We start from the raw sequence: 20,476 nt of genomic DNA, 5'->3' as shown, positions 1-20,476 counted from the left end.
TGTTTTTCTTTTTTTTTTAAAAGGTTCGAAATTCACTGAACAAAACAAAGGTTAAAGTAACGTTATATTTAGGTGAATTTGTCAATGACAACCTTAATCTTTTGAACTAACAAAATACATAAATTCTCCAGTTTTAGTTAGCAGTACTAACTATAACTTGCACCCCGCTATGCACAGCTTATGACCTCACATATTACATCACTCATGACACGTTCTATGACATCATTTATTACATCAATGATGACATCTCAAATGACTTGATTGGTGATATCACTGATTCAATGTAGGAGGGATCAAACCAAAACAGTCTTGATGGAGGAAAAGTCTAGAACGGTCATAAACTTGACGGACGTTGTTTTTCGTAGAGCAGAACAAGTTTTATCTTTTGGATTGTCTTATTGTCCTGAAAGCTCCATGAATTATAAGCAGACGAGGGGGAACATTTACAAATTCATTCAGCAGCTTACATCACCTAATACCACCTTCACAAAAGTGGACGAAATATTACAAAGGAGAATAAGGATTCAACAAATCAGACAAATCTACAGATCTCCCACATGCAATTGATGAAGGAATTGCAAGAGTTGGAAAATGGAACCTTAGGAATAACTGGTGTTATCGATGAACAGCAAATTATCACTACTATAAAATTAGACGTTTATATCGAAGCTGACCAGCCTTGATGTTTATTCCTGTAACCCCCGAGACTTTGTCAATATTTTCAATGAGTGTGTCACTGAGGAGATTAAGGCACTGTTTAGGAATACTACAAGGAATAGAAAGCAATTGAGTCAAAAATTGTATAATAATTTGATCAATAAGTTTCAATCTCAAAAACAAATTGTGATAAGTAATTTGGCTGAAAGCGGTAATATTGTGCTCTGGCACCTTGAAATGTATCTACATGAAGCATACAGGCAACTGGATGATGAACTATGTTTTGTCAAGAGTGACCGAAACAGCATGGGGAAACTGAAAGAACAGTACACTCTGAATTGATTGAGTTGAGGAATGCAGGCCTGTAAAATCAGGATGAGTAAATCTAGTTGAGAAATAATTTTCCAAGAACGCCAGTTATGTATCTCATCCCCAAGATACACAAGGACTAAAGCAGCCACCTGGAAGGCCTATCATCACAGCTAATGACAGTTTATTTGAAAACACTTTGAGACACATAGATTACTTTTTGCAAAGATATGTTCAGAATCTACCTGCTTTTATCAAGGCTACCAGTGATTTTTTTTAAAGGCTCTATGAAATCCCCTGAAAGGATGATTATCCTATGATAACTCTTGATGTGACTGAGCTTTATATTAATATTAACCACACTGATGGAATGCATGAAGGTAAGTATTTTTTGATAAGTCGACTACTCAAGTTATATAAACATTCCTTAATGTAATTGTCCATGATAAAGTGGTGTCTTGAAAATAATTATTTACTCTTGAACATCCAAATTTACAGGCAGTTTCGTGGAACGGTGAGGGGCACCTGTTTCACCCCCCAGCTATGCTTGTTTGCTCATGGGCCGGCGGGAGGAGCAAGTGCTCATCAATGACCATGGTGTGATTTGAGGTGAGCATGTAGTCTGTTGGGTGTAATTTATAGATGACTTGTTTGTTACCTGAAGGGGTACACAAGCAACAGTGGAAGCATTCATTGACGCAATAAATTGTAATGATCTAAATTTGCGGTTTTCAAGTCACATCAGCACAACACAAGTGGAGTTCCTGGACCTACAAGGATTTGTGAATAAGAGCAGTTACCCACTAGATTGTTTAGAAAAACGACTGCGAGTAATCCCACTTTACATGAACACAGTTTCCATCCCAGTCATGCAAAATCCAGCATCCCATATGGGGAGTTGCTGAGACTCCGGTGGAATTGAGGTTGCAGAGAAGACTGGGAAAGTGGCAGGGATGCAATGGTGAGCAGATTTATACAAAGGGGTACACAAGGGAATCCCTTCACAATACAGCAGCGAAGGCTGAGAAAATAAGTAGAGAATCCTTGCTCTTCCCTAAAAAGCAGAAAAGTAAGAATGCATCAAACATCGGGCTAGTAACAATGTACAGTAAGCAGGAAAGTCAGTTAAGAAGCATTCTCAAAAAGTATTGGCACCTCATTTGAGGTGACCCCATTTTGGGGCCTAGGACCCCCAAATCACCTGCTACTGCATACCGGAGAGCATCTTCCATGAAGGATGCTGTGATGAGGAGCAGTCCTGAGATGATGAAACCACACAATTAGCTACAACAAAATAAGGGCTTTTACAAATGTCATAAATGTAAGGCATGTGCTGATGGGGTTAACACTGTTGAATATTTGACACCATTCACTGATAAGCCCTAGCGGATATGTGGTTCATTCAACTGTAACACTGAGTATGCCATATACATATTAATATGTGATTGTGGTTTGAGGTACATGGGATGTACTGTCCTAAGGGTCCACAAGAGGATTTTGTAGAACCTCAGGGCAGCTAAAAATAAGGATGAGACTTATCCTGTAGCGAGGCAAGTCAAAGAATGCCATGGGGGAAACATCAAATGTCTAAAATAGTTTGTGATTGAGGCAATACCAATAAACCCAATGAGTGGTAATAGAGAGCGACTGCTTCATCAAACCGAGAGTAAATACATCATGAATTTGGATATGAAATCACCCAATGGTTTGAACACAGAGGAGGAAATGTATTCATTTTTCTAAAGAAGAGATGCCGCTGAAGCATTAGGCATTATATTGGTTTAGAGGGGACATTGATGTTTGTTTTTTTAGTTGAATTGTCATTACATTCATGCAATATGAAATGAAAATGTGCAATGTAGACAGCAAAGATTGAGTGGGGTACATGTGATTCTAAATAATGGAATATGCCCACTAGTGGGGCAATCATGTACATGATGCAGCAGGTGAATTAAGTTGTTGGGTCTCCTATGATTTGACTGGTAGATCACCCACTAGGGGTGAAACTTATTGTTTAGTTGACTGGTCTATAATACCCGTATCAATCATGAAAATGAAATTGAAAGGTGACACATTGAGGATAAAGGTTGAGTGAAGATTGATATATTCAAACCATAGTGTCTACCCATTCGGGCTTAATTTTGTGACGCAACAACTGGATGAGGTTAACAAATCAACTCTTACTACTTTTTATGAAGCAATTTGCCCACAAGGGGTCAATTATGTTTGATGATGCCATTAGCATCTAGTCCCCGATATGTGACAAAAGGGAAACTTCACTAATTTACATTTTTTTGTAATCGTTTGCTTAACTTTTGTTTTAATTCAAAAATTAATTTTGTGGACAGAACCAGGGTCCATTATTGATTGATCGATAGTCTGTCTTCTATGACAATGATTAAGTAAGCTGTATAAAATATCAACAAAGATGGTGCAGCTTGTATGTGAATAAGGCCACAGGGGTAGCCGAAATGCATCATGGCAAATACTGCATTGGAAGACAACTAAAACATTTGTGAAAAGGAGATGTGGTATATATATATATATATATAGACATATATATATATATATGTATATATATATGTGTGTGCAAAACGAAGTTGTCCTCGGACAAAAGCATACTCTCAACAGGTTGCAGTTTATTTTGGAAAGCAGCAAATCCAGTAACATTCAAAGAATTCTTTACACATTTCCCAGGCCTTACGCATTTCAGACATCTAGTCCTTGGTCATAGGCCAAATGCCTGGATTGAGCAAATAATTGCAGGCACCTGATTACTTGATTAAATACTCTGGTGAGTTACACAATACATTCTGGTAAAGGTAGTCTTGCACGTTGGTATTACATCTTTAGTAGATATTCATTTCTGCCTTAGTAGGTTGCTGCAGTCAAACACACATTATAACACATCTAAAAAAACCTTAGTAGGCGAATTCAAAGCACAGTTACTGAGTTTTGCTGAAATTATTCCATCCTGTTGCTTTATGTATGGCGATGTAGTAAAGTCACACAGACCTGCTTTCTATCTGCAGTGGTGCTGCTTTCACTGATATATATATATATACAGTATCCCCAAAGGAGAATCCACATGAACTCAGTGTCAAAGGAAAGTGAATTTTTTTTTACAAATCCACTTTCCTTTGACACCAAGTGCTTGTGGATTCTCCTTTGGGGGTAGTGCTTGGATTTATTGATTGAAAAGCCACTCTCGATTGCATGCACCACCCCGCAGGGCTAACCAGCACTGGCAGCAAGCATTGCAAATTTTGTTTTAATAACAAGCCGGAGGACCCGCATCTAGGACAAGTATTGCTGGACGTGACCCCCTTTCATTGTACGGGTGCCTGGAAAGTTTGGTGACAACGCGGATGTGCGGACTAGGAGATACAAACACTCTATGGGAGCAATAGTGAATACGGTCGGAAGAACGTCGGAGAACACGGGTCATGCTGAGAGGAAACACTTGGTAAGTCTCCTTGTTAGTGTGGTCTGTTCTTTATGGTCCGTAATATGGACTGTGACTACGGAGTCTAACACCGAAAATACCTGGAACGAACTAGGGTTATAAATGGATGCAGGGGGAACCTGGTGCGTTCAACTACAGCATCAGGGGGTGTAAGAAAGTGACTGGATTCAGCAGTGGCTGTTTTTTTTAAAATAAATTCCACTGACACTGAGTGCGCGTGGATTCTTCTTTGGGGATACTGTTTGAATAATTGATCGAGAAGCTACTCTCGATTGCATGCACCATCCCGCGGGGCTAACTGGCATTGGCGCCAAGCATTGCAAATTTATATAAATATATATATATATATATATATGTAAATATGCTGTATGTTTGTCTAATTTTTTAATATTATGTGCTCCACACGGAAATTAGTTTGTATATACTTGCAACCATGGACACAGTAACGCAAATGGTAATTGGTGGATATTATATCACGTGGGGGTGTAACTAGAAGGAGGCAACATGACGCCTCCCAGGTTGACAAAGGCACAGGAGTGCAGAAACGCGTTCCTCTTTGTTTGTACATTAAAGGATATGAAGCTGCTGTTGGGAGTGCTGTCCTCTTTACCAATTTAAAGGGAAGGTGTGGATTTGAGGCCATTTGGTGAGGCGGTTTGTCAGCACAACAGGCGGTAAGGAGCACTGCGGCATCGCCGGTCCAAGAAAGTGTTTTGTTAATGGTTGCGCTGCCCTTTTAGTCTACAGAGTGGTTTTCGAGCACGGAACCGAGGAATGACCCGAGTCGGAGGTCGGAAGACTTTTGGGGGAGGGCCGTGATTCTCCAGGTGAGTGCATGCATACAGATGGATGTAATATCCGAAACACCCGAGACGGGCGTCACAGTATGTGAGCAGTTATAGATCTATATAAGCGCTGAGTGGCGCTTACAGACAGCAATCCTTTATTAGAAAAAGACAATGATGTCTCCACTAACACAGAGAACAACATGGCTGAAGCGTTGGTGGCGGATTTTGGGGAGCGTAAGCAAAGCGCCGCCAGGATTTTCTCAGATCGGAAGACATCTGTGAATATAAACAATGCTAAGTAATAAACATTACAGAACGATACAAACAATGTATATATTTTAATGAGGACACTTGAAAAACTAAATTGAATCACTTCAAAGGTACTTAGAAGTAGGAGTACCGAGAGGGTTGTGAATATTAATTACTCCAACATACGAAAATCCCAACCCTAACAAGCTGAAAGAGTGGGCCTCCCATAATGCTAAAAGTTCTGCAGGAATGATGGAAATCTTGAATATACGCAGATAGATAGGGAGAAACTGTTGGAAAAAATTGCTATGGTGAATGATAAGATAGACCTCCTTGGGAGGAAGGATGTGGTTGAACCTCTAAAAATATCTATGGTAGAAAAACTGCGGAAATTGGAGGATGAAATTATTCAGAAGAAATTAAAGAAGTCTGTAGAGATCGTATTGACTATGAGTGTGGACAAGTATATACTTTTGCCAAAAAGTTTGATAGCCTAAGGAAAAAGAAAATGGAGAGTAGAAAGCAAATGAAAGGGTGACCCATACCAAGTAAAAGAAGTACAGACATGAGTGCAAGCTCGGATACCATGTGGATGAGATGGAAAGAAGTAGTGCACTGTCTCCTTACAGGATGAGTTTGATTTTTTATGCCAGGATCGTCGAACAAACCACAAGCCGTGTCAGGGCAAAACAAGAGGAAAAGGCAAATACAGAAGAAAATAGGAGGTCAAAGCAAAAGAATAAGTCAAAGAAAATGAAGACAAGACAACCAGGAGCAACAGGGGGTATTGTCTGTGGATAACACTGTATTAAATGTATCCAATTTGGCTTTGACAAATAACGATATGAAGCAGTTAGCGTAGACTTGATATATTGTAGTGAAACTGGATTTGACTATGAGCAGAGTTGTATAGACTTATTTCTGTGCAGTAGAAAACTTAAACTGTTGAAATATCATAAGATGGCCAAAAAAAGAGAGTCAGAAGTGGTGAAAGAAGGTGGGCCAGCAGATAATTTGTTAATTGATGATGTTTACGTCTTGTGAGATTTAGCTGGCTTAGAAGGCAAGTGATTTGATGAAATAACTGAAAGTGAGATCATTGAGAGATTTGAGGAGGAGAGTGTGGCTCGAGAAGAAGGAGAGTCCTCGTTCAGACCAAAATCAAAATTTATTCCACAAGGAATGGGGGTCATTATAGATGTATTCACGGATGCAGTGACTAAAGATCTTACGAACTTAAGGATGGCTTATTTTAAACCATGTCAACAAAAACAAAAAAAATATATTGGAACACGGTTAAGAAAATCAAAGATAATCCTGATATAGTGGTGCGTAGTGCAGACAAGGGAGGTAATATTGTCACCTGGCCCTTGGAGGAGTATATGAATGAAGCCCATTCACAGTTAAATAACAAAGAATGTTATAAACTGGTAGATTTGACCCATTATAACACAGTGATGAAAGATTTCACCATATTATTGATGGGGTGGAAAGATAGTGGCCTGTTGAGCTGGGATGAGTATAGTTTTCTGAGGAATGACACACCTAAACTTCTAGTCATTTATCTAATACCAAAGATACATAACAATGCCACCAAACCACCAAGTAGACCCACCAATGCAGCACAGGGAAGTATCTTTGAAAAGGTATCAGAATATATAGATTATTTCCTAAGACCATTTGAACAAAGCCTACCATCATATCTAACGGACAGTGCTGATGTTCTAAAGGCATATTTGACATTCCATGGGAAGAGGGTTTTCTCCTCTTGACTTTAGATGTGACCTCATTATATATGAAAATTAGACATAAAGATGGATTAAGAGCTACAGAGCATTATTTGAGAGCTAGACCAATCAAGTTCTTTAAACATTGCAAGATGCTTCTTACATTATGAACAGGTTCAAGGTACAGCTATGTGGACTTGCTTCGCCCCCAGCTATGCAAATTTGCATATGGGCTGGACGGAGGAGCAAGTCCTCAAAAGCCCACCTCTAGTTGTGTGGCAGCCCTATATTATATTATGGCTGCGATACATTGGTGAAATTGTTTTTATTTGGAGAGGAGATACAATAAGTGTAGAGAAATTTGTATCAGATCTGAACCAGAATGACCTGAACCTTAAGTTCACTAGCAGTCCAAGTGAACAAGAGATGGAATTTCTAGATGTGAATGTTGTGGTAGTTGATCAGAAGCTGGAGACAGTTTTGTATAGAAAGCCTACAGCTGGGAACAGCATTTTACATGCCTCTAGTTTCCACCCTGCATCCTTAATTAATAGTATCCCATATGGGGAACTTGTGAGAACAAAAAGGGTATGTAGTACGCAGACAGGTTATGAAGAAGAAGAAAAGAAAGTGGTAAGGAGATTTAGGACTAGAGGTTATCAAGATGAAGTTTTGGAAAAGTTATGCAAGAAGATCAAAAATACCAAGACAGAAGATCTGATTTTTAATAAACCAAAGAAAAAGGTGGACAAAGAAAATAAGCGTAGGTTTATCACTATGTATAACGTAGCCCACCAAAGGTTTATAGCTACTCTTAACAAATATTGGAAACTTCTTGCCAACGATCCAGTGATAAACTGTAAAACTGTAGGCTATGAGATTTCATGCAGACCACTGATCATCTCTAGAAGAGGATGAGGGATTTGTTGGTTAGAAGGGATATACAATAGAGCAGGAAATAGAAATGGCTAGGCCAAAGTGATGGTTTTCAGAAATGCAGTATATGTAAAGATTGCATAAATGGGGAAAATGCTAAACAGATAGTGATAGATGGCAAAATGTCTCATAAAATAAGGGGCATCTTCAATTGTAGACGTGATCATGAAGTTTTTATACTTACATCCACTTGTCCGAAGATCTGTGTAGGAAGCAGAACTTTAGAAGTACGTAAGAGAGTGTTACAGCATCTCTGAGCTATTGGAAAACAAGGATATGACATACCCAGTAGCAAGGCACATCAAGGAAAAAGATTAAGGAAGAGTGGAGGATATAAAATAGCTAGTGATTGATGGAGTCAGGAAAGATGTTAGGGTAGGCAAACGATAGAAAAGATCCTGAGGTCATTAGAGTCAAGGTAAAACTTTGCACTTGTATAGCGCACTACTCACCCGTTAGGGTCTCAAGGTGCTGTACGCATACCGCTGTGGAACCCCTATTGGCTTTTCACCGTTAGGCGCCCACTCTAGGACAGCCCCAAGGTGAAGCCAAGCATCCAAGTGCTGTGAGGGCCGTTGTGGATATTAAACAAGCTATTGCCCAGAGTTACAGAGTGGGACCCATTAATTGGATTAGGCACTGAGGCGAGAATTATCTGGTCCAAGGGAATTGAGCCCAAGACCCGTCTGAGGTGGGAATTGAACCCTGGTCCCAGACCAAATCTCTGCATCAGGGTCTGCCACTCTAACCATTGTGCCACACTTCTCCACAAAAGGTAATTCATTATATTTGACAGCAAGGAGCAGTGGGGATGAATGCAGCAGAGGAAATGCATGGACACATTCAAGTCCAGATGTATTGTGGTACTACAACAAGGTGTAGCTGTTGAGAGAGGGAAGCTAGTTGGTGTGTAGTGCGACATATTTTGTTTTCATTTGTTTTTTAACAGTTTTTTGTTGTCTTTGGTTTTTTGCAGGTATTTAAGAACGGAGAGTGTTTTTGAAGAAGCTTAGGGTCTAGGATATCTTACCCACCTGGGCTTCATAAGTATTTCAAGAAAACGACTACCCATTATGGGTTTTATTCTTGTTTATAAAGAGTCTATGTTGTGTTTATTTAAGAATTATATGCATGCCGGCTTTTATTGTATGAAAACATTCACAATAGTTTCTGCTTAAGGCATGATACTAAGTAATATGTGAATAATAAGCGAGATGCTATGCAAACTTGTGTTTTCCTTAGGGAAGGCAGGGAAAGCATTTATCCACAAAGACTATAAGCAAAATGCATAGGTGATCGATGTTAGGGGCCTAGTTAGTTTCCGCTTAGGGCATGAAATTGCTCTATATGAAACATCTCAGCGTGAAACTATATAGTATGTTGTGTTTTCCTAGTCTAAATATGCTGTATGTTTGGCTCGTTTTTGTAATGTTATGCGCTGCTCACGGAAATTAGTTTGTATATACTTGCAACCATGTACATAGTAACGCAAATGGTAATTGGTGGATGTTATGTCATGTGGGGGTGTAAATAGAGGGAGTCAACATGGTGACTTTCTAGTTGACAAAGGCACAGGAGTGCCGAAACACGTTCCTCTTTTTTTTTATATTAAAGCTGCTGTTGTGAGTGCTGCCCTCTTTATCAATTTAAAGAGAAAGCGTGAATTTTAAGCCACGTTGGCAAGGCAGCTTGTCAGCACCACCAGCGGGAAGGAGAACTGTGGCATTGCAGATCTGAGGAAGTGTTTTATATATATAATATATATATTTAGATATATATATACATTTCTCACTGCTCCTTTTTGACTCTGCCTTCCCGCACCATATCGCCAGAGGTGCCTTTACTAATGCTGCGTTATCACATCTTCTATATCCACTGCCTTCATACATTCAATAAAGGACAGGCACTCAGAGTAGCAGTGCATATCTCCAGTTTTACTCTGTGTTAGGAGACAAATGGAACACTATATATATATATATATATATATATAAAAAAAACATTATAGTTACCTCAAGTAACTATAACCTGTGCTTTACAGTAACTATAACTTGGCATGGGCCATGCAGTATTGTCATCAATGATGTCAGTTCACTTGTCGTCAGCAATACTATCAACGATGTCATAGATCACGTCATGAGTGATGTAGTATTTAAGGTAATTAGCAGTACATGACGAACGCACATTATAGTTACCGCAGAGCATGAGTTATGGTTAGTTATGTAAACTAAAATTGGTACATTTCTCTGTTTTTTATGCTTTTTAAACATTAGTTTTTATCTTATTCAACAAGTGTAACTACACTTTAATCTTTTTTCAGGGAATACCTTGTTTTCTTTAAACTTAATTTAAGCTTATTACCATACCTAACTAAACCGTCACTTTAACCTTCAGTATTTTAAGTGAATTTCAGTTTTTTATTTTTTTTATTATTCAGCCAATCTTTCCCACTGTGCGCAGCCTCTGGCAGGTGGTTGGCCGCATGGCTTGGCATCTGGCCAGGACCTGCACTTGAGCCTGTCATGGGTGGTAAATGGTCTACTGCATAGGGCCTTCAGGGGGTAGGGCTCAGGGCCTGGTCGCAACATATTCTACTTGTTGCCAATAGTCTATCAGATCGTAGTCCTGAAATACTGAAATGGTCGATGGAAGAAGAGCTCCTTCGGCCAATCAGTGGGCTCTAATATTTGAATTTTATGAAGGAAGGCCTCAAGCATGACCAGCTTTCCAGATTCACCTAACTTTTTATTCCCTTCAAGCCTAACCCCAGCACTTCTTGAAATGTGAATTTCTCAAAAACAGCTGAACAGATTTACAACAAATCATAAAAGGCACACTTTCTAAGCAAATTTCTAACTTTTTGCCAAAGTGGGTGTAATTAAATTCAGCTGTGTTTTCTATACTGGAGAGTAAAGTTTCCAATGGGAATTAACGTGGGAAATTAATGTTTTGGGACCCACTCTCCCCTGTTTCTTGGCCCTCCCTTGACGGATCAGCACAAAACTTTCCATGAAGGAGCAGAGGTTGAAGAACTTTATTTCAGATTCATCAAGCAGTACAAGCAAAACAAAAAAGAATGGAAACTCTGACCTAATTATAACTACACAGTGGCGGAATATATAGAAACGCCACAAAAACACAATTATAGTGTAATGACCCGGGGGACACTGTAGTTTTTCCTGCTGAGGGAGCACACCAGCCCGAATACAAAGGAAAAAAATCCTAAAAGTATTGTGCGCCAGAAAACAGCCTTCTCCTTCTTGGCATTCTAGCTGAACAGTTACAATTAGTTCCTAATAGGTCGATCCAAGAGTACCTTGTGCATTCAGACATACAGTGAAATGAAAGAAGGAAAATTCCAGGTGATTTAGTTGCATCTTGGAAACCTTTACTGGGGTCTAATGGTGTCTACTGATTTTAATTGAATTTTTTGTGTTACCTTCATTTTTAGGGTCGAGCGCACAAGCACTACATCCCTGTTGTAATCTCTCTTTGGGCTTTTAACCATGCCCATGTCACGCCTGTCACTTTCATTGGTTCGTGGGATGCCTTTTAAAATCCACTTGATTTCATTAGTGTAAGGCATGTATACGTCATGCCTTTGCCGGTGTTTATCCCTCCTTGAGCGCACCGCACCGGCCAACTACTGAAAACATACGAGGCTCTGTGTCTTCAGCATGGTTTCCGGACCACTTTTACTTTTTATTTTCCATGCAGCACAATTGCGCTGGGTTTTACATAGCAGGATCGCGCTCGTTTTTTTGGTTTTCAATTACAGCGTGATTGCGCTCGTTTTTTTTCTTTCAATTTGTGTGGCAAGAAAAGTCCTGTTAGGAGTTTACAACGCTAATAGCTCTCATTCGAGCAAATGCGAGACCTGTTGCATTGCAAATGCTTGTTATTTTTTATTTCAGGTCTATGATTCAATGTAGAAAACCAGGAACTATAAGGGGGGTAGGTCCCTCCTGACAGCAGTAGAAAGCTGACACTGAAATGTGTTCCTATTGGTCCCTATGTTCTGCCCTTAACTTTACAGGGAAAAACATTGATAGATATCTGACAACGGTTACACAAACCGTTAGGACAAACCATGTCAGCAAGGTAGTTCATGTTTACATTTCACGTTTCACTTAATATACTTTCCAAAGAGTATTTGATTTTTTCTAGCATATTGATTTTATGTAGTTTTTTTTATACGCAACACATTATGCGTACAGTGGACTGGGCCGCCTATAAGTTTCTGTGTAAGTCAGGTTGTGGGTGGGTAATGCAGCACATTTGAAGCTCTGGGGTTGTGGCTAAAGGCATGTGCCTGTCAGTGGGCCTTAAAGATGTTCAGAGTACATGCTCATCCATTCCCTGGCCTCTCGGCAGATCGCACAGAGCAGTATTCACGAATGCCAATTGTAATTGGGGTTCTAGATAAAAATGTGTGAAGGTGACACAGACCTATCAAATTATTTACAGGTCAAAGGTAAATGAAAATGCAGTCCTTATAGGCAAGTGGGTGCATGGTGCGAGTATAGGCATGGTGAAGAGAAAACGATTCAAGGAAGTGCATGTAGGAGAGAGTGATAAAAAAAGGGCAGGAGAACTTACAGATGAGGTGTGAAACATACAGTGTGATGATTTTTTAAAGAGGCGGGAAGAAAAGGGTGTGTCATCAGAGAGCCTACAGAGGAAAACAGTGTGAAGAAGAGAACTAAAGTGATTGCGAAGTTCGGATGACCAATATCCTTTCCACTGAACTCAGGAACAGAGAGGTGCCAAAATACCGGTTGAATAGAACCCTAGAGAAAGCACAGGACCTCAGTTTACATGTTTTACGGCCACGCCCCTAAATTACATAGGCCACGCCTTTTGGGAAGCATTATTAGATGCCATTTTTAGACCACACCCCTTTTAGTCTCACACACTTTTGTCAACCCAGATAAAGCCCCGGAAGAAGCTATATAACAGACCCAGTACAAAGATGCAACTGTGCTTTTCACCGGAGCAGTGTACCTGCCGAGATCATTTTTGGTTGATTTATGATTTTATTTTGCGAGGAAAGGAGTTACTCCAGGTCGGGAATGGGAGGCGAGGATGCCGGAATGCTATGGGATGAGTGGATCAAGGCACTTGGGGTTTGCCTTCAGCTCTGTGGGTGGTGAGTGGCTGTACAGGTGGTATACAAGTCCTCGTGACTCAATGTCAAGATTACAAAACCAGCAGTAAATAAAATTGAAAATATACCAATCTTTGTGAAGTACCGAATGTTTCTTTTGTATATGCCTCCGACATACAGACAGAATATTGGCATCATATATATGAACGGTGCAATCTACCAATACATAACCTTCCAGTGAGTACTTATCATTGGTATTTGTGCTAATCCCAAATAGTAAGAAACTACTCAACAGTGGATCAGCAAATTGGAAGGAACCTCTATTTGTGTAATCCACAATAAAGCCTCAAGCCTTGATGTGTATTACTTGTTTTAAGGTGAATTGAAAGGTAGCGTGGCTGCTACCCCAGGACCAGAAGGGAGCTGGGGAGAGGGTGATCATGACACTCAAACGAAATCCCTTATGAAAGCGAAATACCACTATAAATTTTGTGCTTTCAATTCACCTTAAAAAGTGGCACTTACTAAGTGAATTAGACGAATTCCCTACTTAAGTGACAGTTCCCCTTGAAGACTGCTTTTTTGGAAATCTTGTGCTTATTCTCATTATTCCTTCAAAAATGAAGTATGTTTTTGAAAAAAAAGCATTAGGCCCTGATGAAACGTCATGTTTAATGTCTGTAGCGAAACACATGTGAGCATTTATATATAACTTATAATAAAAGAAACCACTTTTTCTGATCATCTCTATGGATTGATTTCTGAGCCTCCAATCTGTTGATTACTCACTAGCAGAACCATAATCCAATGATTTCACAATATAAGGAGTGATACCGTCCCTTACGGCGCGGAAACAAGCACAACACACAGTTCCTCCGTCCTGTGCAGTTACAGCGGGGATGTAGTTCCCTTCACTGAGGACCTGCAAGCAATTCACTCACAGATACCAGTGGGGATGCAAGTGCTTGGTCACTCACCAGTGCACCGGAGGCTCTTCTTGTAAATACCCCAGATGAACTCCCCGCAGAGGTCACACCAGGCCGGCTGAGTGTGGGTGCAGGACTGAAAGTGGTGGCCTTCGCCCAGCTTCCTGGTGAGCCGGGGGTCGCTCTGCTCCCCCTGCAGCCGCAGCCTCCGCACCCTGGCCAAGAGGTCAGGGGTCTTGTTGGGGGCGATCCTGAGGGCATTGGTTCGCTCCAGGCGGCTGCCCCGGGTCCTCGGGCTTCCTGCCAGGTCGATGGGCCCCATGTCTCGCAGCTCTATCAGTTCCATCTCTGGCCTGTGCCACAGAGCCAGGTCACCCAAAGACGCTTACCAAAGGAGCTCGTGCCATCCGTGCACGTGTTTTGGCACAGGCTAACTGGTTCAGGATTTCAAACGCTCTCAGGAGGGCAAGAAGGCGCGGGAAGAAGGCATTTTCAAAGAGTCAAGTCCGGAGTCTTTGTTTCCATTCGAAAAAAAGTTTTTTGGCAGGCGAGTGCATGCTATCCTATCAATTCCATTTTCCTGCCAACGTCCCACCCCAACTCCCTGCTTTGCTTGCCTTTGGTGTTTCCTTCTCTCTCACGCTCTTATCTTCTCCGCGTCTTCCACTTTGACTTTCATTCATCCACAGACCCTCTCGTCGCTCTCCTGTCTCCGTTACTCCCCGCTTCTCAGTAGGTTTGCTGTCTCTGACTGTCCTCTCGCTCCCGCTGGCCGGCTCGCCGTCTCGGGTTTCTCTGGGTTGCCTCCCTCGTCTGGCTCAGACTTCCAGCGCTGCCTCCCCTCCCTCCAGACCCTGGCGCGTCTACCTCCAGAATGTCTTACGCTCTGTCTAGTCTCCAGCCCTTGCACACTCCTCCTTTCTCTCAGCCTTTCATGCTCCCATTTGTCTGCCCAGCCCCAAGACCTGCTTCTCGCTACCCCTCTATCTCCGCTGTTGCATCACGTCTTTCTGTCCTGCGTTGTCCGGTGATTCTCAGAACTTTCTCTCACGCGCGGCTGCTCAGCCCATCTCTCTCTCAAGTTTCTGGCTGTCGCTCTATCTTACATTCACGCAGTTTCTTTCCGCTTCCGCCCGTTTCTTCTCTACTCTGTTTTTTGATGTACGCTGCCTTGGGTGGCCTCCGCAAGACGTTTACAACAGATGAGCAGGAAAAGGCGTCATTTCAGAGCTGAATTCGAAAAAAAAACACCCAGCCCATTGTGCTTGCATGCGCTCGCTGCATCTACGCACTTCTGCCCACTTACATTACAGCACGTGGGTGTCTGTGGTGGAGCAGATGCATTAGCGCGAGCGTGTCTATGTAGTTATGCATTTGAGCAGCAGCAGCTGCTGTGAGACACGTCGTAGTGCGTGGATATCCGAGGCGAAGTAAGCAAGGCAAGTTAGGGGCTTTGTTTAGAGTTTGCAGACAGGATACTCAGTCATGAACGTGGCGAATTTTCCGTCTGCCAAATTATAAGTGGATTATAGACTTTGACACTTGTAATACCCTGGGTGGTATTTTGACCTCGTTTGTGATGGAGTATCCCATCCCTCACACTCTAAACAAGGCCCTACGTTTTGAACGCAGATAAATGCTGTTCTCTCTTAGCAGGCATTTCCACCGAATACTGCCCAAATCGAATGCCAGCTCGTGTCTTTTCATCCCCGTCTATGTGAAGTATACTGCAAACTTTCCGACTGAACGACTGACTGTGGTTTTACACCTAGAGCACTGCAGCAGCTCTGCGGTTTGTATGTAGCATCTTATCAAAACACCATGAATAATTATTGTATTGTATTGTAATAGTATTTATATAGCGCTTACTACCCCTGACGAGGCGTCAGGGTGCTTTTTGGCGAGTAGCACGCTACTCCGGAATCCAACAAGAATTAGTGGTGGATTAGTATAGGGAAATAGGAGTGCAGTTTTAGTATGATTATGAGTTAATTTGAGCCGCGGATGTGAGAGTTTGTTAGTTAGATTGACTCGAGTAATGGAGGGGTGGAGGAGGACAGAATCCAGAAGTGTTACTTCGGAGTATATGGTAATAGGATTTAGGCTTGGGATGAGTAAAGGAGGATGGAGGAGGGAAGAGACTGTGGAAGGGGTTAGGGAGATCATAGTAGCAGGGTGAGATAAATGAGGGTGAATTTAGTAGGGTTGTTTGGGAGGTCATGGTAGTAAAGTGAGGTTTGGTGAGTTAGATGTGGAAGCGGAGGGAAGAGCTTAGGCAGAGTTATTTAGGAGATGAAAGTAGTAAAATGGATTTGAGATGAGTCAGAGTGGGAATGGAGGATAGATTGATAGAGACGTGACATATGATGATGGGTAGATAAGTGTGATATAAGATGAGAGCAGAGATTTATAGATATCTAGTACAACAACCCACCCAGGAGGCATGCAATGACCCATGAACATGCCAAGCACAGAACAACATGCACACATACATACATATATATATATACACACACACACACATACACACATGAAAACACACACATATGCACCCATATATGTACATACATATTTAAAACCATGAACAAATATACTGAGCCTAACAGGCCCAAAGAGTGTGTGTGCAGTTCACTGCCATGACACAGTAGCGACACACACCTTCCAAAGAACTACACTCATCTAGAACATACACACAATCAGAAAAAAATATCCATCAACATAGGCATACGTAGTCCATAGCTGCCTGAACATGGTGGTCACGAAGGAAAGAGCCAACTCCTGAGCAGCCCTCCGAAGACAAGAAAGCCACCCGTAGCTCCCACAGTTGGGGGCAATGAACTCCACAGTCCGGCTTCCCGAACGGAGAAGGATGCACCACCCACAGTCCCCTTCCCGTTTGGTGGTGTTCCAAGGCGGGGCGCGAATCCTTAGCAGAGGCTCCCCGCTGAACATATTTGTCTATCCTGCCTCTGACAAAAAGCGGTCCCGTTCCATGCACAGCCCGTGGGTGACACAAAGCAGTCTGAAAGTGCATCCCCTGGCAACGGGCAACCAGTGGAGTGCTCCCAAGGCAGGGGAGATGCGGGTCCGTGGCTCCACATGCAACAGTAGCCTGGCTGCAGAGTTCCGAACACGCCGTAGTCTCTTCACAACAGGTAGAGATGATCCATGGTAGAGGCCACTGGCACAATCCAGCCTGGACAGTACAAGCGAGACAGCAGCCTGCACCCTGCGTGGAAATCCGAGCTGGGGGAAGAAGCGCCACAGAGTCCCCAAGATGATGATACGTGTTCATGCCAATCTGTCCACCAGGGCATCGACAGCCAACCCGGAGTCCATGGCGATTCCAAGGCTTCCAACCTCCCCGGACAATCGAGAAGGTGGTCTCTATATGGATGGCCCTATCATGTGAGACATCTATTGGCAAATTAAAACCACCCATGTAGAGTGACAATATTTATGTAATAACATTTCAATGGGCGTAGAGAAATCTGGCGGGCCCTAAACTAGGGGAATATATGCTTTGTGAGTTGAAAGGACAGGTATGACTAAATAGTTGAAGCTTTACCGATGCTATATTGTATCTTGGCATTATTCTCGTAGGTTACATAGTTACCAACTATATGACAACTCACCCCTAAACTACCCACCAACTCACACTTAGCACCCCAACTGGTAATGTAAGTACCCCGAACTGAATAAATCAAAACGGATCCATATCACACCTGGAATGCACAGTGAGGTGTATGCGGGACTCCGTTGTACTTTCACTTCAAATCGGTATTGTTAAAGGGTCTTGCTGTGCATGTTATCTTTAAGTTGCTTTAACCCGTTTTCTCGTAGAATATCCTTACAAGCCTAGACCTAACGAGCGCTCACTGTTGAACTTTGTCAACGCCATGCCAAAGAAGTGGTTCACTGCTCTATCAAGTTGTCCAAATTTGAAATATATATTATTATTGGAAATACAAGTACCTCTAACTCATTCAGCATCACTAAGATGCATCTGCTGTGGTCACAGTGGTGAGATTTTGGAGTGCTTCTAGCTGTTTAAATGCCCCTGTTTGCTCAAATTCTTACAGAATTACAGGTGTTGTCTGGTTTGGTGGAAAAAAAAAAAGGATCACTCGGCTGCCCAAATTCACTTATAATTCGTCAGGATACAGCATATAGTAGGTAAGGCCCACTTCTTGCAGTACCCGTTTTATATGTGCTTAAGTGGAAGGCAGTAGCCAGAAAAGTAAAATGACTCATTCTTTAAACCAAAGCAAGCCAAGCAAGTGAGCCCAACCCTCTCTAGAAGAGCTCGCTTGTCTCTTCCGTGCAATCATCTATCCTTGAATCCTCTCATTCACCCTCCTATATCTATCAATTTACCTTTACATTCTGTTGCCCTCACATTCTTTCATCCATCATTCAGTCTTTCACCATTCCGTCCATTCACTGGCAATTCCATCCACCCATCCATTCACACATCCATCATTTATGCATTTGTCCACCCATCATTTGATTTACCCACCCACAATAAAGCCTTTCATCTGTCAATTGACCTTGTTGTCCATCCTTTCTGCCTCTCAGATATGCATTTACTCTGCCATCCATCCATTCATCCATATCAGATTTGCATTTACTCTGCCATTCATCCATCCACCCATCCATCCACTCAGATTTCCATTTAGTCTGCCATTTTACCCACCCATCTATCCATTCATCTTTTTCACCCAACCATAATTTTTCCCATTCATCCATCCAATGTTTCACTCACCCGTCCATCCATCCTTTCACTCACCCATCCTTTCACCCACTCTTCCATCCACTCATCCTCCATACTACATTCCCTTTTCTGTCAACCCATCTTTCTTCCTTGTAACATTAAACATGAGCATATATCAGCCAAATTGCAGACAGAAGAATCCTATACAGAACCCCACAGCCACTGTAGCTGCTAAAGTGGGGACTTCGAGATGCCCCTGCTTAAAGGTATGGGTATGTTCTTTTTTTGTGTGTGTGTCTGGTCGTATCACGTCAGCATTGGTATGGTGACATGCTATGTTTTTTACAGTCTTACAGTGGTCTCAGAAGCATGATTTTGGAATTTCTCTTTGAACAGAGTTAGGTCGCTTTGGTGCAAATGTGTTTTATCTGCTCAATGTATTTTATCTGATATTTGTGTAGCACCAACTGCCATTAGTGTGGCATCGTGACACTCTGTCAACCTCCCCCTCACCCACTGCAGCCCCCAGTTTCTACCACTGGCCGCCGTGCACTGACCACCGTGTGCCCTCCACATGCTGCCCATGCACCTCCCCTGCCAGCACGGAAGCTGCACTCTCTTGCACCACTTGCCACTTCTCTTACATGCACCCCCTGCCTGTCTGCCCCACCCCTAACTCTCGCCTGACCCTCTCAACCAAACCCCTCATAAACACTGCCTCACACAACACACACCCTCCCTGATGTGCCCCGTTCTCAACACCCATCCGCTCATCAAACATGCCATTAAAATCTGGGACGTCCCGCACAACTTCCCACCGGACCTCCTCTCCCAGACCGAAACATGTCTCACACCAACGTCAGTTCTTGTGGTCGTAGCTGAGATTCCTTCCTTTGCTTCAAGATAGTAAAACAGGTCAGAACCTGCAAACTCAGAGGAGGGCCAGCCATCATCTTTAAAGAAAAAGTTAACTGCTTGATCACATCCACAAACCCCGGCAATCTCCTAGAGCACCTATGCTTCAAACTACCTATATCCAGCAACACCATCCTGGGAGGAGTCTCCCTCTATTGACCGCCAAGACCTTGATCCACCTTCGATAGCACCATCTCAGACTTCATTGTCACAGTGGTGCTTGACTCCATGACTTCATCCTACTATACAACCTCAATTATCAATTGGAAGACCACACGGACCCTAGCACCCACAACCTCCTGGAGGGCCTGAACACACACAGACTCACCCAATAGGTGAAGGTCCCTACGCATTCCGTCAGACAGCTCTTCAGCTCGTCTCCCCACATAGACCAACCACTCCCTTATTTGCTTTGTCCTGATCGTCCCTCACCAACGTGGAAACACACCCTCCAAAGCCACCTGACGCAACTGGACAGGAGTCCCGAAGAAACATTGATCACAGAGCTTCAAATCCACCTCCTGCAGCAATGCAATAATTTATCATGTTCCATCTCCAACTTCAATGCCTGGATCATCTCCTCAGCAGAAACCTAGCCCTTTTCAAGACCACTCCGCCCTAAAGGCCAGAAAGCGAGCTAGTACACAGAAGAACTGAGACTCACCAAATGCCACTGCAGTAACCT

At 42.4% G+C, this 20,476-nt stretch overlaps 1 protein-coding gene across 1 annotated transcript in view; it reads right to left on the bottom strand.

Annotated features, from left to right (window-relative positions):
- The window catches only part of RASSF1 (Ras association domain family member 1), a 199,469-nt gene extending 184,007 nt beyond the window's left edge, over positions 1-15,462 (bottom strand). The window contains exon 1 of the mRNA XM_069206802.1: positions 14,214-15,462. Coding sequence (XP_069062903.1) covers positions 14,214-14,508 — 295 coding nt within the window. The 5' untranslated portion in view covers positions 14,509-15,462. The remainder of the gene's footprint in view (positions 1-14,213) is intronic.
- Between the last annotated feature and the right edge of the window lie 5,014 nt (positions 15,463-20,476).

Source organism: Pleurodeles waltl, chromosome 9 (genome assembly GCF_031143425.1).
Source record: "Pleurodeles waltl isolate 20211129_DDA chromosome 9, aPleWal1.hap1.20221129, whole genome shotgun sequence".
Lineage (NCBI taxonomy): Eukaryota > Metazoa > Chordata > Amphibia > Caudata > Salamandridae > Pleurodeles > Pleurodeles waltl.
The sequence above is the reverse complement of the archived record's forward strand: the minus strand, read 5'-3'. Positions and strand labels throughout refer to the sequence as shown.